Here is a 24,684-nt window from a genome sequence, read left to right on the forward strand (position 1 = left end):
CACCTGAATATGTTTGCCCAGAAAAACCTCCGGGGTTCCTCCCAACCAACATGGCATGCTATGATTCTCCCTGAACCCCTGCCCTGCCCTTCTGCTCCTGCTGAACACATGGACCAAGACACAGAGGCCTCTGAAGGCTTCTGGAAGCTTCCAACCCCATCTGGGGTGCTCCCAGGACACAGCTCTGAGCCCGTCCTTAGGGACGGCGGCCAGGTTTCTGTCCCTCACAAGGACAATGACAGCAGGGCACCAGGACACCCACTCCTCCGAATCGGCAAAAGGAAGACATAACCACAGGATCTACTGACAGAGAGACAAAGAAGCAGAATGTGTGGACGCTGCCTGTGGAATACTATTTAGCCCTGAAAGGGGAAGGGAATTCTGATAAATGCTGCAGCCTGGGTGTGCCCTGAGGAGACCACGCCAGGTGAACGGAGCCACACACACAGACAAAGCCGGCAGCACAGTGAACAGGAGCAGAGGTGCTTGCTGGGATGGGGAGGGTGGCCAGACTGCGGCTGGGACGGGGAGGGTGCTGGAGTGGGTATCCAGCCTCACCTCGGCCCCACCCGCCCGCCCTCCCAGACCAGACACTCACACCCCAGGACCAGACCCAAGCGCGGACCAGGCAGACGCCCTGGCTCAGCCCTCCCTGCTCCCCCCATGCGTCCACCCCGCCCCTAGACAATGCAGCACCCTCCGGACCCCCTACCCACCCCCCAGACGGCGAGCCAGGCGCCCCCACTCCACAGGGTCTCCTAATAACCCCGCACTGGTGCGGCCCGGCCCCTAGACAATGCAGCACCCTCCGGACCCCCTACCCACCCCCCAGACGGCAAGCCAGGCGCCCCCACTCCACAGGGTCTCCTAATGAACCCGCGCTGGTGCGGCCCGGCCCCTAGACAATGCAGCACCCTCCGGACCCCCTACCCACCCCCCAGACGGCGAGCCAGGCGCCCCCACTCCACAGGGTCTCCTAATAACCCCGCACTGGTGCGGCGCGGCCTCCTCTCTCGCCTCCTTCTCCTTTCTTAGCCTAACAGATGGCAGCCACGGCTGTGAACAAAATCTGGCTTTATCCCCGCGCGGCGGCCTTTAAAATGGCGAACATGCATGGCTACATAGATTTGCCCAGAATATGAAGAAAGCAGGGGCTGCCCTCACCACCTTCCCGCAGAGGCCGGGCCTGCCCCAGGGCACTGCGGCCGCCCTCACCGCCTTCCCGCAGAGGCCGGGCCTGCCCCAGGGCACTGCGGCCGGCCTCCACTGCCAGTCCTCCTGCCTCGGCCCCCCGGGAGCCAGGATGGCAGGAGTACCCCTGAAACACCCTGGACACCAGGCCCACTGTGCAGGACTGAGGACCAGCCCCCCAGCCCCCTCAAACCCACCAGGCTGAATGGGAGAAACACCCTCGGGAGAGAGGAGGAGGAGGAAGGAAGAAGGGAAAGGAGGAGAGAAAGGAGAGAAAGAGGAATGAGAGAAGGGGCAGGAGGAGGGAAGGAGAAGAGGAAAGTGGGGGGCAGGGGAGAGGGGAGCAGGAGCAGGTGGGAGACAATGTCCCCCACTCGGTCACAATGTGACCGTTGGCATCCTTCCAGCCTGTGCTCTGCTTGAGCATCTGCTGTGTGCGGGGAGAGGGAGGGCCAGGCTGGCCTCAGCCCCCCATGGAGGGGTGGCAGGGCCCATACCCTTGCTGTCGGGAAGCCCCCAGGATGCTCTGCGCCCCACCCAGCGCGCCTCCCCAGCCCCCGCGGCCCAGACCCGAGTGAGCAGAGATCCCTGCACCCAGCCGCTGGCCTGGCACCACAGTGGCCTCCACTGCTCTGTGCCTCAGTTTCCCAATGTAGCAGAACCTGGGTTCTGCCAGGGCCTGCTCCTTCCCGCCAAGGACAAGGGGAGATTTAAAGGACCAGACAGACAGACAGACAGACACACACACACACACATACACACACACACACATACACATACACACGTACACACATATACATACACACACACGTACACACATACACATACACATATACACACATGTAAACATACACATACACACATGTGCACATATATACACATACGCACATACACACATACACATGTACACATACACATGTACACATACACATGTACACACATACATACACATACACATACACACGTACACATACACACATACACACATATACACATATACATACATACACACATATACACACATACACACATATACACATATACACACATACACACACACACATATACACATACACACACATACACACATATACACACATACACACATATACACATACACGCATACACATACACGCATACACATACACGCATACACACACATATACACATACACACACATACACACATATACACACACACATACACACATATACACACATACACATACACACACATATACACATACACACATACACAAATGTGCACATATACACACATACACACACATACACATACACTCACATACACACATATACACATACACACATGTGCACATATACACACATACACACATACACATACACATACACTCACATACACATACACACATATACACACATACACATACACTCACATACACACATACACGCATACACACATGTGCACATATACACACACACACACACACACACAGCCCCTCCTGACGGGGGCGGGCGGCACGAGGCGGGGAGGGAGGGCTCAGCACCCAGCACCACCCCTCCCCCTCTCTGATTCTTTTTCATCTTTCCCTTTGTACGGCCTCAAGTCTGTCTGTCTTTATTCCCAGGCTCTTTGAAAAACTAAAGAATGAAAGGCTTTGAGGCCGCTTTGTGTCTCCTTTGACGTTATCAGGGAAACAGGAGGGAGCTGAGCAGGGAAGAAAACAAAGGCCCATCGCTTCTGGATCGTGATGGGCAGGGGGCGGACCGGCGCTGTGCCCCAGCTCCTGCAAAGAGGGGGCGCAGCGTGGACACGCACCTGACACGTCACCAAGAACCAAGATCACAGGAAGATCAAAGAGAAGACCAGAGACACCAGAGCCGGCAGGCCCAACCTCAAACACCTGGGCTTCAACCCCCCAGGGCCCGAGGCCCTAACTCCATCCAGGGCACAGGGGCCCTAACTCCATCCAGGGCACAGGGCCCTAACTCCATCCAGGGCACAGGGCCCTAACTCCATCCAGGGCACAGGGCCCTAACTCCATCCAGGGCACAGGGGCCTAACTCCATCCAGGGCACAGGGCCCTAACTCCATCCAGGGCACAGGGGCCTAACTCCATCCAGGGCACAGGGGCCCTAACTCCATCCAGGGCACAGGGCCCTAACTCCATCCAGGGCACAGGGCCCTAACTCCATCCAGGGCACAGGGCCCTAACTCCATCCAGGGCACAGGGCCCTAACTCCATCCAGGGCACAGGGCCCTAACTCCATCCAGGGCACAGGGCCCTAACTCCATCCAGGGCACAGGGGCCTAACTCCATCCAGGGCACAGGGGCCCTAACTCCATCCAGGGCACAGGGCCCTAACTCCATCCAGGGCACAGGGCCCTAACTCCATCCAGGGCACAGGGCCCTAACTCCATCCAGGGCACAGGGCCCTAACTCCATCCAGGGCACAGGGGCCTAACTCCATCCAGGGCACAGGGGCCCTAACTCCATCCAGGGCACAGGGCCCTAACTCCATCCAGGGCACAGGGCCCTAACTCCATCCAGGGCACAGGGCCCTAACTCCATCCAGGGCACAGGGGCCCTAACTCCATCCAGGGCACAGGGCCCTAACTCCATCCAGGGCACAGGGCCCTAACTCTATCAAGGGCACAGGGGCCCTAACTCTATCAAGGGCACAGGGGCCCTAACTCCATCCAGGGCACAGGGCCCTAACTCCATCCAGGGCCCGAGGCCCTAACTCCATCCAGGGCACAGGGGCCCTAACTCCATCCAGGGCACAGGGGCCCTAACTCCATCCAGGGCACAGGGCCCTAACTCCATCCAGGGCCCGAGGCCCTAACTCCATCCAGGGCACAGGGGCCCTAACTCCATCCAGGGCACAGGGGCCTAACTCCATCCAGGGCACAGGGCCCTAACTCCATCCAGGGCCCGAGGCCCTAACTCCATCCAGGGCACAGGGGCCTAACTCCATCCAGGGCCCGAGGCCCTAACTCCATCCAGGGCACAGGGGCCTAACTCCATCCAGGGCACAGGGCCCTAACTCCATCCAGGGCACAGGGCCCTAACTCCATCCAGGGCACAGGGCCCTAACTCCATCCAGGGCACAGGGCCCTAACTCCATCCAGGGCACAGGGGCCCTAACTTGCCCGAGGGCACAGGGGCCCTAACTTGCCTGAGGGCATAGGGGCCTACTTCCACCCAAGGCAGAGGAGGTTAACACGCTGGCGGCAGCAGGGTCTCTAGTAACCTCAGGGCAGAGGCTGACTCCACCGGCCAGGGTCCCTCAGCCACACAGTGACTGTGGGACTCTGCACCCCAGCCCCGCTGGGGAGGACCCCAAGACAGCTCTGCCAAAAGAGGCTTGCCAGGGCACCACTGGAGAAATGGGAGCTTCTTTCTTTCTTAGTTTTTTGTGCCAGTCCTGGGGCTTGCACTCAAAACCTGGGTGGCAGAACAAGAGACTTTTTGGGGGGGCTGGGAAGGTGGCTCAGTGGTAGAGCACTTGCCTTGCATGCCTGAGGCCCTGGGTTCGATTCCTCAGCACCACATAAGCAAAAAGAAAAAAGCCGGAAATGTGCTGTGGCTCAAGTGGTAGAGTGCTAGCCTTGAGCTGAAGAGCTGAGGGACAGCGCCCAGGCCGAGTTCAGGCCCTATGACCAGACCCCCCCAAAAAAGACTTTTTTTTCTTTATTGTCAGATATGGGGCTTAAACTCAAGGCCTGAGTGCTGTGCCTGAGCTCTTTTGCTCGAGGCTAGAGCTCTACCAGGTGAACCACAGCGCCACTCCTGGGCTGGGTTTGAACTGCGATCCTCAGATCTCAGCCTCCTGAGTAGCTAGGATGATAGGTGTGCACCACTGGTGCTCAGCCCAAAACAAGAGCTTTTAATAAACTTTCTAACCCCTCACCCCATCCACAGCCAGGGGTAATTTCTTCACAGGAGTTATAACTGAATGGAGTAATTTACCAACCAAGTAGCTCTGATGAGTGGTTCTAAAAGTCAATCAAATGGTGCTTGGTGCCCGGAGCCAGTGGCCGGCTCACGCCTGCAATCCCAGATACTCAGAAGACAGAGATCTGAGGATCCATGTGGAAGCCAGCCTGGACAGGAAAGTCTGTGAGACTCTTAACTCCAGTATCACCAAAAAGCCGGAAGTGGAGCTGCAGCTCAAGTGATAGAGCTCTGGCCTTGAACAAAAAAGAACAAAAGAATGAACAAAAGAACCCCAGGGACAGCGCCCAGGACTGGTACCAAAAATAAAAAAATAAAAATGAAGCCATGTCAGGACACTGGCCCATGAACTGTCCCCTCCCCCACAGCCCACCTGCCCGCCACTGCGGCCAGTTCAGGTGTGCTGCTGCCCGTCTGGCCCAGCCAGCCTTTCCAGAACCTTCACTGTCTCCCTCTGACTAAACCAGCCTCCCTGCCCCGCACCGAGCAGTTCCAGCCTCAGTGCCTTTGCTCATGCCGTGTCCCTACCAGGCATCCTCTGGCCGGAGTCTGTGCTTGTGGATGTCCTGTCTCTGGACCCCAGCCCGGCTCCGCCCGGCCGCCTGTGGCAGAGGAGAGATGGGCAGCGGCGGCCGAGGGCACACATGCGGCTCCTGGCGGCAGCGGGCTAGCAGTCATCGGGTGTGTGCCTGACGCCGGCCCCGGCCTCACCCCAGCCTCACCCTGACAACCAGCGCCTGAGCGGGCGCGGCGATATTTAGGGTCACTGCTCTGTCGGGGTGCACCTGGATGGAGGTTCATGGAACCCCAATCCGAGAGCCACAGTCTGCCCCAGCCACAGCATGGAGCCGCTGTCCTAGTGGCCGGGGACACGCCCCAGGACCAGTGACACGGCCACCTCACCACAAACCAGGCCTGATCCGCTAGAAGGCCTGGAATTTTCCACCCAGGCACCCCTGCCGACACCTCACCAGAGTCCCAGGGCTGGAACGGCCTGCCAGGCCACACGGGAGCAGAGTGGGGACCCCAGCAGCAACCATCCACCCAGCGGGGACTGCGGGGCCGCTGTCCATCCATGCTGGCTTTGTGTCTCGTCTCTGATCAGCAGCGACCACACATCCTGCAGCCAGCCCCGCTACTTCCCCTGCCTCCCCCAAAGAGCTCTCCCTGTTCGCCTCCACTTTTCTCTGACAGCCCACGCACCCCCAGCAGTTCCTGCACCCGCAGGGCAGTGACCCCATCCCCGGCAAGTCCTGGGGTGGTGTTTTCTGCTCCCGTGCTTTCTGGACCTATCAAGCTGCTATGGCCAGTGAGTGCGCTTCAAAGAGATCTCATCACAGGCCGGCGAGCGAGCACCACATGGGGGAGGGCGGGGGGGGGGGACATACCATCAAGCCAGGATGCCAGCAGTGGCTTGTGACTGTGATCCCAGATACCACGAGTCCAAAGCCAGCCTGGTTAGTTAAGTCTGTGAGACTCCTATCTCCAGTTAACCAGAAAAAAGCCGGAAGTGGAGCTGGAGCTCAAGGAATGATAACCTTGAGAAAAGGAAAAAACAAAAAACGAAACTGGAGAATCTAGGCCCCAAGTTCAAGCCCCAGTACTCACACACACACCAAAAACCCAAACCAACCACGCTGGTAAACTCCCTGCGCGAGTCACAGCTACGGGCCAGGCCCTTTGCCGGCAAGCTGTGCACGGTGTCCACCAGGCAGGGGGGGCCCCTCCGGGAGCGGGTCACGTGGGGAGGGGGCCTGTGCTCAAGGTGGGGGGCTGTGCTCCACAAAGAACAGGGAGGAAGCCTGCTAAAAGCAAGGAAGTGCAGCCGGGCTGCAGGCTGTGGAACTAACTTGCATTAATTAATCTGATCAGCCATGTCCCCCACGTACCCAGGGAACTCCAAAGAGTGCACTGCTGAGAAAATAAGAAGATTAAATCATTAAACCATTAGGAAAAAAAATGGACTCCTCTGAGCACCTGTCTGGGCGGGAGTCGGGAGCACTGGGGCCACAGCGCCCTCTCGTGGGCACAGCCAGCTCTGCCGGCAGCACATGCTCCTAGAGAATGATGGGCGGCAGCGGGAGGCTTTGTGGGCGCCTCAGTTCCCCTGGGACACTGGACAGCCAGCTCCACCCTTCCCGTGGCCATCAGTGGACCCTCCCTTGGGGAGGCTGAGGCCTGAAGGCGGCCATCCAGTCGGGTGGAGGAATGGACTCCTAGGGCCTGCCCCAGCCAGCGACCACGGGGCCCAGGGAAGGGGGGGGTGGTCTCAGGCCCCGCACAGTGAAGTCGGGCAGTGTCCTGAGGCCAGCAAGAACCAGACGGGACTGTCCACCCATGTGAGAGGCCAGGTCAGTGCAGGACTGGACCTGGAACCCGTGTCTGGGCCAGCAGGGGAGGCGCCAGCCTCGGGAGGAGAGGGTCTCATCGCTGGGCCACTCCAGGAAAGCCTGGACGCACAGGCCGTGTGCCGGGGGCTCTGGTGGCAGGGGGCCCGGGCCCTGGCTCCTGTCAGGAGCCGCCCCCCAGAGACGCGGCCTGCGGGGCTCTGGCTCCCACCTCCCCTAAACCAAACCACGCAGCCCAGGGGAGCACAGCGCCCATGGACCGGGAGTCCCCACCTGGACGTCCACAGGCTTCCAGGAGCCGAGCAAGGGCAGGGCAGCGGGCGGGACGAGTCACTCACGTCCACACACACGGCTTCTGCAGGACTTCTCAGTGGCCCGGTGAGTCTCCCCGAGAGGAGCAGTGTGCTGGGCGTCTCCCCCCCACCACACCAAGGGAAGGCACAGGGGTCCTTGACCGAGGGCTGGGGCTCTGGACCCATGCGTAAGAAGCGGGGCTAGAATAACCCCAGCAAGGAATGAAGGCAGAGCACAGATCACAGATGCCAGGCAGGCCCCGCCCCAAGACCCTGTCCCACAGCCCCCCTCCCATGCAGGCCCCACCCCCAGGGTACAGGCCCAGGCCTTTACTGGAAAGTCAGCCGGCCCCCAGCAGGCCAGACGGCAGCCAGGTGAGTTTAACACTGACTTAAGGTTAGGAGTGGCTGGTGGCTCACGCCTGTAATCCTAGCTACTCAGGAGGCTGAGATCTGAGGATCGAGGTTCAAAGCCAGCCTGGGCAGGAGAGACCGTGAGACTCCTATCTCCAATAAACCACCAGGAAACCGGAAGTGGTGCTGTGGCTCAAGTGGTAGAGCGCTCGCCTTGAGCTGAAGAGCTGAGGGACAGCGCCCAGGCCCAGAGTTCAAGCCCCACGACCGACCAAGAAAAAAAAAAGGTTAGGAGTGCTGAGTACACTCCCGCCTCCTGTCCCCACTGGCTGTGTGAGCTCAGGCAGGTTGCATAGCCTTTCTGGGCTTAGCTTCCCCCAGCTGTAGAAGTTGTTAGGAGGGTACGCATGAGGTGACTCCACCCCAGGCTCCGGCAGGAAGAGCTCTGGTGCGGGGCCACAGGACACAATAGGCTGAGCACTGCAGAGCCCGGGGCCTGCCCACAGCCCAGGACCTGCCCGGCCCAGGCGGAGGCCTGCCCACGCAGGGCAACGGGGCTCCTCGCGGGGAAGCACAGGACCAGAGATCCAAGGGCACCGGTCTTCCCTTCTCCCCACACAAGTGCCCGGTGTCCCCACGCAGAGCCCGCCTGCCCCCCACCCCAGGTCTGACCAGGGAAAGGCCAGCCCCGTGCCAGCAGAGAGGTCTGGGCTGGCTGGCCAGATGCTGAGACCAGACAGACAGATGGACAGGCGAACCACTCACTGGCTGGGAGGTGCTGCCGGGGCAGGGAGGGCCCGCAGCTCCACAGATCGCGCGCTGCCGCGGGCTCTGACACCAGGGAACCTCACGGCCTCTGTGGCTGCAGGGCTGCCACGGACACCACCAGACTGGACACCAGCAGACTGGCGTGTGCCCAGCCAGGCCACGGCCCGCTATCTCCACCAGCAGGCTGCGGAAACAGCCCGCTGTGCTGACAGTAGGGGAGGGGACAGTTTCTGTGCGGCTGGGACTCCCTGGGCTGGGACTCCCTGGGCTGGGAGGTCAGTGGGGGCTGGGACTCCCTGGGCTGGGAGGCCGGTGGGGGCTGGGACTCCCTGGGCTGGGAGGCCGGTGGGGGCTGGGACTCCCTGGGCTGGGAGGCCGGTGGGGGCTGGGACTCCCTGGGCTGGGAGGCCGGTGGGGGCTGGGACTCCCTGGGCTGGGAGGCCGGTGGGGGCTGGGAGGCCGGTGGGGGCTGGGAGGCCGGTGGGGGCTGGGACTCCCTGGGCTGGGAGGCCGGTGGAGGCTGGGAGGCCCGTGGGGGCTGGGAGGCCTCTCTGGGAGGGAGGCGGGCAGGCGGGTGGCCGGCAGTGCAGGGCTGTGTCTCCAGGTTGTCAGCTACACAGCAGACTCACCACGAGTGCCCAACTTGTGCCCTGTCTCCAGGACAACAGGAATCAATCCCAAAACAGAGGCGCGAAACAGAGGCGCACAACCTGGGTGGGGGGGGAAGGTGCTCAGCTGCAAGAAGCTTCCATCTTGGTTTGGGTTTTATTATTAATAGGAGGAGCAGGAGGAGGAGGAGGATTTATGGGGGGGTGCCCTGGGACAGGTTCTTGGGGACATAGCCCAGGCTGGCGTTGACCTCACAACCTTCCACCTCCCAAGGGCTGGGATTGTAGGCACACTCCCCAACACTCAGCTCAGTTCTTTCTTTCTTTCTTTCTTTTCTTCCTTTCTTCCTTTCCTTCTTTTCTCCCGTCTCTCTCTTTCTAACATTTTGCAAACACACAAGGTCCATGTCAGCTCCCACAGGCTGGCCAGGTACCTGGTCTGGGGTTGGCTTGGGTCAAGCCCGGGGAACAAGGAAAGGAAGATACAGACCACTTCCAAGGACATCAACTATACACAAAGACTGGGCAGAGGGCACGAGTAGTCCCACAGCGCAGGGGCAGAGGCCAGAGGATGGCCAGTCTGAAGCCAGTCTGGGCTCAGAACAACTCCAAATGCCTGCGACCGGCGGCTCCCGCCTGCCATCCCAGCTACTCAGGAGGCTGAGATCTGAGGGTCACCGTTCAAAGCCAGCCCAGGCAGGAAAGCCCAAGAGACTTTTATTTTCAATGAACCACCAAACAGTCGAAATAGAGGGCTGGCTCAAGTACTAAGAGCATTAGCCTTGAACAGAAAAGCTAAGGGTCCGCGCACCCACCCTGAGTTCATGCCCCAGCACCAGCAAAAAAAGAAAAGAAAAACACCACCAAGTAGTAGGAAGTAACAAACGCTGCAGATTGAATGACTACAGCAAGGCTGTGTTCTGCGGTGCCTGCCAGGAAAGGGGGGCGGGGGGAGCGGGGCGGGGGCCAGGAGCCCCCTTTCCTGTGTATGGCGCTGGGGATTGAACCCAGGACTTTGTGTGCGCTGAGTGCACTTCTTACTAAAATAATTGTCTCAAATAAATGCAAGCAAGGGGGGGTGGGGGGGCCCTCCTCCTCCTCACACCTGTTTAGGAGCTAAAAGAATGGTTCCCCTTTTCACTGCAGGGGGATGGAGAGGGGTGTGCCCCTTGGACCGCGGTGGAGTCTACAGAACAGAGCATCCATCTGGTGCACGGAGGACAGCATCTCAGAGAAAGGACAGCAGGCGCTCCGCTTGCTGCCAGCGGTTGCTGGGTCTTTCTAGCAGCTTTAAGGAAAGTGTGAGTCTTCCTCCGGAAAAAGGAAGGAGCTGGTGATAAGGTGATAAATGCCACACTCCCTGTGGGGAGCCCGCCAGGAACTGCCCCACTCACGGCCTGGAGGTCCCCACTCAGGCCAGGGAGACACTTCCCCTGGCCTGCTGGAGATAGTGCCCACATTACCCCTCCCCCACCCCAGCACGGGCCTGGGTGCCGTCTCACCAAAGGAGGGCACCCCACCACAACCTGTCCAGCCTGGTGTCCCACACGCTGCCCCCCCCCCCCCCGCCTCTGGTGACAGACTCCATATCCTGGCCCTGGCCAGGGACCCGTGGAGCTGCCTGGGCCATGTCTAGCATACCTCGTGACCCCACGATGCACACCCAGTCGGGGCCCAGCGGCTGTGCCTCACCCCGGCCTCTGAGCTCCTCACGGCCAGAGCAGGAGAGCGGGTCCCGGGAGCCCCCAGTGCCCACCCCACGACTAACCTCAGCTCAGCCCAGTTCTACCTAACTATTCAAAGGTCTCCCATTGAGAGAGGTTCCGGCGGGCACTGTAGTGCAATGCCTGAAGGCCAGCGCTCAGGGACTGAGCAGAAGAATCAAACGTTCAAAGCCAGCTTAAGGGGGAAAAAAGGTGTAAGGTCCGCTCCTGGATGGCGAGCAGACTCCACCCTCCTCACAGCAAAGTCTCCACCCAGTACCTGCGTTACCTAGGCAACTGGGACACCTGGAAGAGGTCACATCTGAATTTGATGTGGCCACACCTTTCTCCGCCCTTACCCTAGAGAAGGCCCAGCCCAGGCCCAGACGCCCTCTCTCTGCTCTCTCTGCTCTTTTCTAGCTCTTTTCTCACTCTTTCCTCTCTTTCCCAGCTCTCTCTCATTCCCAGGCCTTTTGCCAGCCGCGTGGGTGCCAACCTTGCCTGGTCCCAGCAGGTCTACTGAATAAACCTACCCCTTACCTGAATACCACGTGCCTGGTGCAGTTCTTACTCGGCTACCTCTTTTTAAAAACCTAACCAAAGGTACCAAGCTTCTGTCTCAAAACAAAATAGACCTAAACCACCCAGGAGGCAGGGATCGGAAGGATTGTATTTCAAAGCCAGAAGGGACGCCACTGTCGTCCACTTCAGCGGGGCCCAATGCCTGGGGCTGCCTGGCCGCAGGGGCTGCGAGAGCGGGCGGCCCGAGGCCCGGCCTGAAAAGAGCATGTGCAACCCTGGGGCTGCGGGCGAGGCCGACCTCCATCCACAGACAGGGGAGGCCCTCCCCAGCGGGCCACACACAGCGCCGACACGGGAGGCCCTCCACACACAGCGCCGACACGGGAGGCCCTCCACACACAGCGCCGACACGGGAGGCCCTCCACACACAGCGCCGACACGGGAGGCCCTCCACACACAGCGCCGACACGGGAGGCCCTCCCCAGCGCCGACACGGGAGGCCCTCCCCAGCGGGCCACACACAGCGACACAGTCCATACCACACACACACACAGCCTTGTGCAACAGAGCTGAGGGACCGCACCCAGGCCCCAAGTTCAAGCCCCAGGACTGGCAAAAAAAAAAAAAGAGAGAAACATAACAGGCCGGCCAGCCAGAACTACATGCGGTGCTGGGAGGAAGGCAGGTGCGGTGGGGGGGGCAGGTGCTGGGAGGAGGGCAGGTGCGGTGGGGGGGCAGGTGCGGGGGGGGCAGGTGTGGTGGGGGGGCAGGTGCGGGGGGGCAGGTGCGGTGGGGGGGGCAGGTGCGGGGGGGGCAGGTGCGGGGGGGGGCAGGTGCAGGAGGGAGGCAGGTGCGGGGGGGGCAGGTGCGGGAGGGGGGGGCAGGTGCGGCGTGGGGGGGCAGGTGCGGGGGGGGCAGGTGCGGGGGGGGGCAGGTGCGGCGTGGGGGGGCAGGTGCGGTGGGGGGGGCAGGTGCGGGAGGGGGGGCAGGTGCGGGGGGGGGCAGGTGCGGGGGGGGCAGGTGCGGGGGGGGCAGGTGCAGGGGGGCAGGTGCGGGGGGAGGCAGGTGCGGGAGGGGGGGGGCAGGTGCGGCGTGGGGGGGCAGGTGCGGGGGGGGCAGGTGCGGGGGGGGCAGGTGCGGGGGGGCAGGTGCGGTGGGGGGGCAGGTGCGGGAGGGGGGGCAGGTGCGGGGGGGGCAGGTGCGGGGGGGGGGCAGGTGCGGGGGGGGCAGGTGCAGGGGGGCAGGTGCGGGGGGGGGCAGGTGCGGGAGGGGGGGGGCAGGTGCGGCGTGGGGGGGCAGGTGCGGGGGGGGCAGGTGCAGGGGGGCAGGTGCGGGGGGGGGCAGGTGCAGGGGGGCAGGTGCGGGGGGGGCAGGTGCGGGAGGGAGGCAGGTGCAGGGGGGCAGGTGCGGGAGGGAGGCAGGTGCAGGAGGGAGGCAGGTGCAGGGGGGCAGGTGCGGGGGGGCAGGTGCGGGAGGGAGGCAGGTGCGTGAGGGGGGCAGGTGCGGGAGGGGGGCAGGTGCAGGAGGGAGGCAGGTGCAGGGGGGCAGGTGCGGCGTGGGGGGGCAGGTGCGGGGGGGGGCAGGTGCAGGGGGGCAGATGCAGCGGGGGGCAGGTGCGGGGGGGGGCAGGTGCGGGGGGGGGGCAGGTGCGGGAGGGAGGCAGGTGTGGGAGGGGGGCAGGTGCGGGAGGGAGGCAGGTGCGGGAGGGAGGCAGGTGCGGGAGGGAGGCAGGTGCAGGGGGGGCAGGTGCGGGGGGGGCAGGTGCGGGGGGGGGCAGGTGCGGGAGGGGGGCACGGAGGGGGGCGGCAGGTGGCACAGCTGTACCCACACTGCCCTGCATCTGTTTCCTCTGCTCTGAAGACAACCAAGCACGCAGCCTGCGCGCACTGCCGTGCCGCCTGGAGTTTGTGCTGTCCCCAACCTGAGAAGCAGGGTCTCAGGACCGGGTGATGACCCTGGGGACCCAGACACACAGACAGAGGGGCTCCAGGCCGCCCATCCTCCCACCCTGTGGCAGGGGCTGAGATTCGGCCCCGCCAGCAGCCGGCCCAAGGTCCAGAGTTCCAGGGAAGCAGGTGCCAGGGCCGCAGACTGCAGGCCCCTCCCTCCCACCAAAGCCCCGCCCCGGGGGGCTGCGGCCCAGCCTATGGCCACTCCTCTGCTGCTGGGGTTTTCGCTCACTCACAAGTTCTCTTCAGCGGCTCCTGTTGCTTTACAAGTCACTTCATTAGCTTTAGAACCAAATAATCCCATTACAGAGGACTTGATTAGCTCATAAAATTATGTGCACGCTGACAAATATTTATTGAGCAAGCTGTACCCTGCCCAGTATATTACCCTAAGAGGAAATAATTTACTTAGCTAATGATCACAAATCCTTTCATTTAATTCTGTCTTCAATGTGTTTAATTTTCCCACAAGTGGAACGCACACCTCCCATCGAGCCGTCAAACCGTGAGAACACTGTGTGGTGGCCCATGCCTGTAATCCCAGCGCTCAGGAGGCTCTGGCAGGAGCCTCGCGTCACAGCAAGCTCCCCCTGCTGCTGGTTAGGAAAGCCGGGCACAGAGAGGTACAGAGACCAGCCCGGTGCCAACCAGCAAATGGCAGGCAGGCCAAGCAGAGCCCCACAGGGCGGCCCCTCCTCCGGTGCTCGGGAGAGGCCGGGAGGAGACGTGGCCTAGGAGGGTCTCTGCCCAGCTGCAGCAGACTCGGGACTTGTTAAATAGTGTTAGCCTGCCTGGGATCTAAACGCAGGACTTCTCCCCTGCTGGGGGCTCTACAAGGTCTCCACCTTCCCAGCTTTGGGCTACATCTCTCTGGCTGAGTCTCAGGGCCTGTTTCCAAACAATGTCACGTCCCGGTGACCCCACCCCACACTGCCACCACACGGAGACCCCTTCCACGAGGGCCTTCCCCATCCCCCGGCCCGCGGGCACTGGCACGGCCACGCAGCTCAGTGCTGCCACCTGCTGTTTCTTCCCAGAAACACAGCCTCCTGGTGTCCAGTGTCTTGGAGCCCCCCACCCAGACCGCAGCGGAGGGGCACAGAGCTCTCCCCGTTTGTTCCTGAGGCCCAGGGCCTGCACACACACACTGACCCTTCCAGCGTGGGAACCTGCCGCCCTCCTGCTTCCGGAGAGCTCCAGAATCTAACTGAGAGCCTTTGCAAGGCTCGAGCTTTATTAGACGACCTGGCAGGTGAGACCTTGCTTGCTAACCCTTTGCTAACCCTTTGCTAACCTTTGCTAACCCTAACCGGTCCCGGGGCTTGAACTCAGGGCCTGGGAGCTGTCCTTCAGCTTTTTTGCTCAAGGCTGGCACTGTACCATTTGAGCCACAGCTCCATTTTCAGCTTTGAGCTGGTTAATTGGAGATAAGAGCTTCACTGGATCCCTCTCCCTCTCTCCCTCCAGTATGGGGAGGGGAGGTGGTGGTGCTTGAATTCAGTACCTTCCACTCTTGCTTAGCCTTCTTTCAGCTGGTGCTCACCACTTGAACCATACCTCCAGCCCAACTCTTTGCTAGTGAATGGAGATGGAGGCTCAGGACTTTTCTGCCACAGGCTTTGAACCTCAGTCCTCCGACTTTCCTGCCCAGGCTGACATTGGTGAAAGCGAAAGGTCACGGACACACATACACACACACACACACACACACACACACACACACACCCTCTGACCTCGCTGCACACACACACACACACACACACACACACACACACACACACACACACACACACACACACACACACACACACACACACACACACACACACACACACACACACACACACACACACACACACACACACACACACACACACACACACACCCTCTGACCTCGCTGCTCACCCAGCCTGGGAAAGAAGCACCAGGTGCCCTTGTGGCGTCAGCCGGTCCTCTGCTCAGGCCAGGCCTGGGCCCTGGCACAGCCTCAGTGAGCCACACGCGCGGCCCTGGCCCTCCCAGACGCTGCTCTAGGGGCTTCCTCGCTTCCCAGGTGGTCTTCTATTAATACTGTCCGCAGTGTGGACTCCTGCAGGCCTCATAGGGAAGGGTAATGTTAACAAGGAGGGGTGCTGTAGCTCACACCTGTAGTCCTAGCCACTCAAGAGGCTGACATATGAGGACTGTGGTTCAAAGCCTGGGGCGGAAAAGTCCTCAGCCTCCGTCTCCATTCACTAGCAAAGAGTTGGGCTGGAGGTATGGTTCAGGTGGTGAGCACCAGCTGAAAGAAGGCTAAGCAAAAGTGGGAGGTACTTAATTCAAGCACCACCACCTCCCCTCCCAGGACAGGAGGGAGAGAGGGAGAGAGAGAGGGAGAGGCAGAGGGATCAAATTAAACTCTGGGCAAGATGTCCCTCAAATTCCATTAATACCAAAAGTGAACTGTAATTTATACCACAAATAACTCACACACGCCATGTGCGCAGTCTGCCTGCCGCAGGCACCTGGGGCAACCTGAGAGGCAGCCAGCGGGGCCGCGGCTCGCTCCTCTCTCCCACAGATGCTTCCAGAAGCATCGAGACTGAAGCAAGCAAGTCCTGTGAGCTGTAAAGTCTCTGCGCCCTCTCTAGCTCCTCAGTGACTTCTCACTGAAGTCTGGCTGATTAGGAATTGCAAGTGTTCCAGTGGAAGCAGGCACTGGAGTGGGAATCTTTTCACAGGAATGGGCTTCTTGTGAAACTAGGAAGCCAGAAAGATGGCTTGACATGGCTGATTTGTTGGCTGGCAAGTAAGGGTTAAAAAAAAAATGCCACCAGGTGCTGGTGGCTCACGCCTGTAATCCTAGCTACTCAGGAGGCTGAGATCTGTGGATTGCAGTTCAAAGCCAGCCCAGGCAGGAAAGTCCATAAGACTCTTATCTCCAATAAACCACCAGAAAACCGGAAGTGGCGCTGTGGCTCAAGTGGTAGAGTGCGTGCCTTGAGCTGAAGAGCTGAGGGACAGCACCCAGACCCAGAGTTCAAGCCCCATGACTGACAAAAATAAAATAAACAATGCCAAGCTGGTTTCATGAGATCTAATCTAACCACGCTTGGGTTCCAGTACCCAGGACAAGCCAAGGAAATTGCAGGAGCCACTCCATGTCCTGAGCACCTCCAGCAGGCCAAGAGACGCCGTGCCCACCAGGGCTGGTCTCCGCTCCCAGCATGTAGCTCACTGGCCGGGACGCGCCTGCTGCTCTGCCAATCCCCTGAAGTAGCACCGGAGATGCAGAGTTTAGTAAGTTAAAAGATGTCTGTGCCAGTGCTCCCGTGGTCATCCCGGCTACTCAAGAGGCTGAGATCTGAGGATCTCGGTTGGAAGCCAGTCTGAGGAAGAAAAGTCCACAGTGCTCTTATCTCCAATTAACCAGCAAAAGTCAGAAGTGGAGCTGCGGCTCAAGTGGTAGATTGCCAACTTGAAAGCAAAAGCTCAAGGACGGCAACTAGGCCGTGAGTTCAAGCCCCAGGACTGGCACTAAATAAACAAATATATGTTTTCCAGGCTCTGGGCAATGTAATAAACAGTAACTCTACCCACTGGGAGAGAAACCCATTTTCCTAACAAATAAGCGTGTTGGAGCTGCGTGTTCACGAGTGCGTAGAGTGGGTCCCGGTGCCCGGTGCCCAGTGCCCAGCACAGCCACAGGACAGAGCACTGTTAAACCATCCCAACAGGTGTCCCCACTAACTTCCGACAAACACCCCTTAATCTGGCCGCCAGACAGGAGCACCACACACAGCAAGACTCAGGCTATGCACAAATATTCATTTTGACGAAGACAAGAATTTCAGATAGAGTGTCTCTAATGAGAGGGGGCCAGAAGAGGGGAGTCATTCTTCTGTGTCCCCCCAAAGGTCAGCAGTTATGAGGCTAGGCACTGTTGAGGTTACGGGGATCTTCATCTCCTACTGCAGATACCATATTTCAGTAAGCAACAACGAAGAAAGTCCGGGCGGCAGCAGGCACTGTGGCTCACGCCTGTGATCCCAGGTTCTCAAAAAGCTGAGATCTGAGGATCACAGTTCAAGGCCAGCCCCGGCAGACAAATCCAAGGGACTCTTGTCATCAATTAAACGCCCAAAAAGCCAGGAGTAGAACTGTGGCTCAAGAGGTAGAGCAACCAGCCTTGAGTGAAAAGCTCAGGGACAGCGCCCTGGCTCTGAGTTCAAGCCCTGGAACTGGCACAACAGAAAGAGAAGCAAAGGAATCCCAGTAGGGTACAGGTCACTCCCTGAATGGTAAAATGCACCTCCAGCCCACAATGAGAGAGGCTGGAGTTGAAGATTATAATCACTACAATCATCCGAGGAAATGTAACGGAGCCCCACCCAAAGCCCTTCAGAGTTGCTCCCTTTCAGGGAGAGGAAAACCAGGCCTCGGTTTCCAGGAGTCCGGCTCACCGGGCCCAGCCCACCTTGCTGCCCATCCTCTCCCCAGAGCCACAGTCCCCTGAGATGTGGGCCCTGCTCAGGGAACAGCTGGGGAGGACAGGGGTCTCCCGCAGCTGGGCAGCAGAGCCAGACCCAGCATGAGAGCCCAGGGCTCAATCCCAGCAACAGGTAAGAAAAAGTCAGGGTTTGGAGGAAGGGGATGTAATTGTCTCATTTGGCTGCAGAGTCTGCAGAGAACCTTGTAGCTGGCGCCTCCTATCCAATATTCTAGAAACTGGGCTCCCATCCATCCTCTGCTCACATCCCTCCACTTCCCAGTTTCTTCCCACCAGACTAGCCTGGGGTCTGAGCCTGAAGCTGATGCCTGTGCCTGGGACCTGAGCCCGGGGCTTGAGCCCTGAGCCCGATCTTGGAGTCTGAAGGCCGAGGCCTGAGCCTGGATCCTGGGGCCTGGGGCTGGAGCAGGTGCGCTCACCCCAGCTCCCAGCCTGCTCTGCCTGCAGATATGCAGAAGGATCGGCAGGAGCCGGGCTCCTCGTGTGCCATCTCCTGACACCCCGCCCCAGGAGGCCGCGCGGCCCCCTTCCTGTCCAGGATCCCGGGGAACTGAGAAGAATCAGCACTCGCTGAATTCCCTCCAGGGACGCGGGGCACCCCTGTGTGCGTGTAACTGGGTGGCCTCTCCCTCTGCTGGCATGGGGTGCACAGAGCTTCAGGGGCCTCCCTCGACTCTGGCAGCTGAGACCCTGAGGCCCGGCTGCCCAACCTCCACGTGGAACTCTTAAGACTGTAAAAAGGCGGCCAGGTGGAGGGGAGGCATGGCTCAAGTGGTACAGTGCCAGCCTTGAATGAAAAGGCAAAGAGAAAGCAAGAGGCCCCGAGCCCAAGCCTCAGAACCAAGACAAGACAAGAGAAAAGTGGAGCGAGTCCAGCCAGCACGGGCGCCCCCGTTCAGGGCAGCTACCCTGCAGAGCCAGCGTCCCCAGGCTTCATAGCCCCCCGGGCCCACCCCGGGCCTCTGGGCCACCAGGAGCAAGCCCAGCCCTGACCGCCACAGTGCCTGCGGACAGGCTGGGGGCAGGCCGTACCCTTCCTGCTATGAACAGGGGAAGGGGACCTGACAGGTGCCCTGCAGTGCACAGCAAGTCCGACCTTGTCGTGGGGGACGGCCGTCACCCCGGCCCTCCCAGCGCAGCGCAGCCCGTGCAGCCGGCGCGGCTCGTACGGGGCTTCCGTGCTGATGGAGGGGCTGTGAGGGGGGCGTTCACCACCTCCAGCCCCTGGCAGCACTGGTTCTTTTGAGACAGGGGATTAGGTCCCATCTGAGCCCTACTCCTGGACCACAGATCCTCCTATTTCAGGTTTCCTGTCGTTGCCGGGACTACAAGTGTGTACCACCATGCCCAGCTTCTTTGGTTAAAATGGAGTCTTGCAGGCTTTTTTTTTTTAAACCTGGGTCAACTTAGAATCTTAGTCTCCAGATCTCAGCCTTCTGAGTAGCCAAGATGACAGGCATGCGCCACCGGCACCCAACCTAGTTTCTGTCTTGTCTTGTTTTATTAAGTCATTTATATAGAAACTTCCTTTATGATTTTCTCCAAGGAATAAGTGCACCTGGCTCTGGGGTCTAGGTCCCCTGAGAAACTGTGACTGAGGGTGATCAAGAACCCACCTAGAAAGCTCAAGTTTCTGAGTGAAAGAGAGGAAGGAAGGAAGGAAGGGAGAAAGGGAAAAAGGGGAGAAGAAATAAAAGAAAGGAAGAAAGAGAAAGAAAGAAAGAAAGAAAGAAAGAAAGAAAGAAAGAAAGGAAGGAAGGAAGGAAGGAAGGAAGGAAGGAAGGAAGGAAGGAAGGAAGGGAGAAAGGGAAAAAGGGAAAAAGGGAAAAAGGGGAGAAGAAATAAAAGAAAGGAAGAAAGAGAAAGAAAGAAAGGAAGGAAGGAAGGAAGGAAGGAAGGAAAAAAGAAAGACAGACAGACATGTGCCCGCCCCATCCTGGCATGGTCTCCAGGCCCCAGCAGCCTCCTGGCCGGCGGGGAGAGCTGACTGCTCTGCTGGGCCTTCCATGCTGGGCCTCTCTGGAGGCTGTTTGGCCTCTGGAGACATCAAGCTGTGGCTGTCCCTGCCTGCCTGAGGCCAGCTGGGCCTCTGGACTGTCCTTCAAGGTCACAGGAAGGGGTCAGCTCAGGGAATCCCCTGCACCTGCTCCTCCTCCTCTGGCAAGGCTGAGTCAGGATTCTGGTGCCCTGGCCTCTGGGGTCCCCACGCCTTGTGTGAGGTTCTGGGGGGACAGTTAGGTGTCCCCAACTATTTTTCCGAGGGTCACAGCCGGTGGGTTCCCCTTCCCGAGCTCTTGTGGTGCTGGGGACTGGGAGCCTAGGTCACCCTGGGGAGTGGGGCTCACTGTGGGGTACTGCTGCACCCCTGGCTCACCCCACATCCCCAGCACCCCCTCCCAGCCCCCTCACCCCACCAGCCAGGGTGGGCCATGCCCACGGCCGGCACCGAGCTGCGGCCGGCACCGAGCTGCACCCGCCCCTCCCCCGGGGTCCCCGCTCAGGAAGTGTCCAGTCACGTCCGCTCTCTCCAGTCCACCCAGGGCTGGCTAACACGGAAGGAAATGAATCCGGCTGCAGCTGGGGGAGAGGGCCAGGAAGCCCCCTCCCCCCTCCTGCCCCCTGGTCATTCCCTGCAGACAAGGGCCCCAACCACAGCCAGGAGAGCGTTGCCATGGCAACAGGCCAGCCGCCCCACTGGCGGCCCTGCTGCTCTCATTACTCGACCTTATGATCATTATTCACTCTCCTCCCCTCCCTCACTGCCCCGCCCCAACTGCCCCTCCCTTCTGCCTTGAAGACCAGTTAGGCACTGCGGCCTTCTGGTTGCGATGGGCACCCCAACCTCGGGAACCAAAACAGGGGACTCCTAAGTCACTGACAGCAAAGCCCTCAGCATCTGGCTCCAGCTGTGGCCTGCATCAGGAGGGAGGGCAGCCCAGCCCTCATCTTCCAGGCACACATCCATTCATAAAAGCAATGGGGAAGCCAGGCACCCATGGCTCACGCCTGTCAGCCTAGCTACTCAGGAGACTGAGATCTGAGGATCACGGTTCAAAACCAGCCTGGGAAGGAATGTCTGTGAGACTCTTACCTCCAATAAAAACCAGAAGTAGTGCTGGTCCTGAGCTGAAGAGCTGAGGGACAGCGCCCAGGCCCAGAGTTCAGGCCCCTCAACAGACAAAAAAAAAAAAGCTGTAAATAGAGATGTGGCTTAAATGGTAGTGCACCAGCCTTGAGCAAAAAAGCTGAGGACAGTGTCCAGGCCCTGAGTCAGACCCAGGATGGTGCATGCACATGTATGTGTACACACATGTGTGCGCGTGCACGCGCGCACACACACACACACACACACACACAGCCATAGCCATCCAGCACAGGACGCAGCCTGGCTGTTGTGCAGAGCAGTTCTTTCTCTGGTTTTGCTACACTTCAACACCAACTTCACCCCTTTGGAGGCCTCCCCTGTGCACCCTTCTGACCACCCAAAGTGACTGGCCTGGTCACACACCATGACTCCTGCTCTAGCCCTGGCCAGGGTGTCACCTGCACTGCCCAGGCCCTGACCCGCAGCATCAGACATGGCGCCAGTTCCACAGAATGAGCCGGTTTCACAGACTGCCGGGTCTGACCGCGCACACCTCACGAGGATTTAGCAATACTACTGAACATACTAGTAGGCTGAGGCCAAACGATCACTGAATCCAAGAGTTCAGGGCCAGCTTGGGCAACGGAATCGGGAGGGGTGATTTGACTTTCTTTTTTTTTTTTGTCGGTCGTGGGGCTTTATTGGTGGTTTATTGGAGATAGGAGTCTCACGGTCTCTCCTGCCAGGGCTGGCTTTGAACCGTGATCCTCAGATCTCAGCCTCCTGAGTAGCTAGGATTACAGGCGTGAGCCACCAGCGCCTGGCGGGAGGGGTGATTTGAGAGTATAATTTTCCCAAAGCATTAAAAGGAACCTAGATGATTCACCCCCACAGGAGTGGGGGAGGGAAGGTGGTTGACACAAGCCTAAGATTAAAGTCAGCCCCGAGCTCTCCGCTCGGCCAAGAGGCAGGTGGGGCCAATTTGCTGGAGAGCTCCCAAGGAACCCTGGAGGCAGAGATAAAGCCCTGCCCTGGGGAACAGAATGATCTAATTCAGATGAAAAGTCTGGGGGTGGAGGGGCTGCCCCGGTGTCCCTAGTCTGCAATGGGGCTACTTGGGAAATGGGGACAGTGGCTAGATGCCAGTCTGAACCTGAAAGTTTTGGAACCTGGCTCTCAGCTGTTATCTGAGCTCTGTGGGAAGCACAGAGGCTGAGCACAGTAGCTCATACTTATAATCCCGGTGACACCACAGATCCAGCCAGGCTGGGCACAGAGCAAGACCCTACCCTGAAAATAACCCACGGGAGCTGGGTGCCCAAGGCTCACACCGTAATCCTAGCTACTCAGGGGGCTGGGATGTGAGGTTCATGGTTCAAAGCCAGCCCCGGCAGGAACGTCCAAGGCCGTCTTATGTCCAATCAGCTGCCATAATGCCAGAAGTGGCGCTGTGGCTCAAGAGGTAAAGCGCCAGCCTCGAGTGACAAGCCAAGGGACAGCGCCCAGGCCCCGAGTTCAAGCCCCGGTGAAGGCACAAAAGCAAACAAAACAAGAGCTCCCTGGGCTGTTTTTCCACAGACCCCTCAGCCGGGTGTAGCTGCCTCCACTCCCTAGCAGGGCAGCCCTGTCCCTGCGGCCCTCCCCACCCCCTGCCCTCCCCACCCCCACCCCCTGCCCTCCCCACCCCTGCGGCCCTCCCCACCCCCACCCCCCTGCCCTCCCTCCCCCCTCCCTCCCCCCTCCGACCCCCACCCGGAAGCGCACGGGGGCCCGCGCCAGGAGGTGGAGTGAACCGTGGCGGACGCCCGGCCCGAGGCCCGGCCGCCTCCCGCTCTGGCCCGGCGACCCCCGCGCGCCGGGGCCCGCACCGCCCGCACCGCGGGCCCGCACCCCGCGCAGGCGGGGGTCGCCGCGAGGTCGCCGCCGGGCCGGGCGTCGTGGACGAGGCCGCGCGGGACCGAGGCGGGACCGAGGCGGGACGGCGGGCCCGCAGCCCGGCCCGGGCCGGCCGACTCACCCTCGCGCGCCTTCTTCCTGCGGGCCAGCGTGCCGCCCAACTTGCCCAGGAACGACTCGTCCTTCCTCATCCCGCCTCGGAGCGGGGCCGCGGCCACCAGCACGGCCGAGTGCGCGGGCCGGCCGGGAGGGGCGGCGGGCCGGGAGGGCGGGAGGGGCGGCGGGGCGGGAGGGGCGGGAGGGGCGGGGCGGGAGGGGCGGCGGGGCGGGAGGGGCGGCGGGGCGGCGGGGCGGGAGGGGCGGCGGGGCGGGAGGGGCGGGGAGGGGCGGGGCGGCGGGGCGGGAGGGGCGGCGGGGCGGGAGGGGCGGCGGGGCGGGGAGGGGCGGCGGGGCGGGAGGGGCGGCGGGGCGGGAGGGGAGGGGCGGGACGGCGGGAGGGGTGGGGAGGGGCGGGAGGGGCGGGGAGGGGCGGCGGGGCGGGAGGGGAGGGGCGGGAGGGGTGGGAGGGGCGGGGAGGGGCGGGACGGCGGGAGGGGTGGGGAGGGGCCGGGAGAGGCGGGGAGGGGAGGGGCGGGGAGGGGCGGCGGGGCGGGACGGCGGGAGGGGCGGGGAGGGGAGGGGAGGGGAGGGCTGGGAGGGGCGGAGCGGCCCCGCCCCGCCCCGCCCCGCCCCAGGCCACGCGAGGGCCCCCCCCCCGCTAGGCCACGCCCAGACCAGCCCCGCCCCTCGTGGGCCTCGCCCAGCGGCGCCCCGCCTCTCACGGGGCCCTCCCGGCTCAGCCCCGCACCTCATTGGCCGCTCCCGGCTCAGCCCCGCACCTCATTGGCCGCTCCCGGCTCCCATCTCCCCTCCCCCACCGGCGGGGACCTGACCCAGGGACCCTGGTGCGGGCCGGCCGGGAGCCCGCGCTGCAGCCCCGCAGGTGCGATCGGGAGCCTGAGGGAAGACGGGCAGGCACCGTGACCCCAGCGTGACCCCGGCGTGACAGCCAGGGTGAAGCCAGGGTGACAACGCTCACGGAAGAGAGGAGATGGGGAGGGCCGTCACCACTGGTCGTGGGTGACACTGCTTCGTGTGTGCGCACGGTGGCTCGGGTATAGCGCTGGCCTACCAGGCCTGAGTCCCTGGGTTCGATTCCCCAGCACCCATACCCCGAAAATCCGGAAGTGCCGCCGTGGCTCAAGTGGTAGAGCGCTGGCCTTGAGCTGAAGAGCTGCGGGACGGCGCCCCGCCCAGCGTTCATGGACTCCCCTGCCCGGGCTGGCTTTGAACCGCGATCCTCAGATCTCAGCCTCCTGAGTAGCTGGGATGTCAGGCTGGGCCACCGGCGCCCGGCTCTTTGTTTCTTTCTTTTTTTGTCCATCGTGGGCCTGAACTCTGGGCCTGGGCGCCGTCCCTCAGCTCTTCAGCTCAAGGCCAGCGCTCGCCATACCACTGAGCCACCTTCCCGGCCCCGAGGCTGAATCTTTAAAGCCTAAGTG

General features: G+C 61.1%; 1 protein-coding gene across 2 annotated transcripts in view; it reads right to left on the bottom strand.

Moving 5' to 3' along the window:
* The window catches only part of Parvb (parvin beta), a 58,304-nt gene extending 34,931 nt beyond the window's left edge, over window positions 1-23,373 (bottom strand). For both annotated transcript variants that reach the window (XM_042672320.1, XM_042672321.1), the window contains exon 1: window positions 23,265-23,373. In XM_042672320.1, the coding sequence (XP_042528254.1) occupies window positions 23,265-23,334 (70 nt within the window). In that variant the 5' untranslated portion in view covers window positions 23,335-23,373. The remainder of the gene's footprint in view (window positions 1-23,264) is intronic.
* Window positions 23,374-24,684: the final 1,311 nt, after the last annotated feature.

This window comes from Dipodomys spectabilis, unplaced genomic scaffold (assembly GCF_019054845.1).
Source record: "Dipodomys spectabilis isolate Male_0828 unplaced genomic scaffold, ASM1905484v1 ptg000694l, whole genome shotgun sequence".
Taxonomy (NCBI): Eukaryota; Metazoa; Chordata; class Mammalia; order Rodentia; family Heteromyidae; genus Dipodomys; species Dipodomys spectabilis.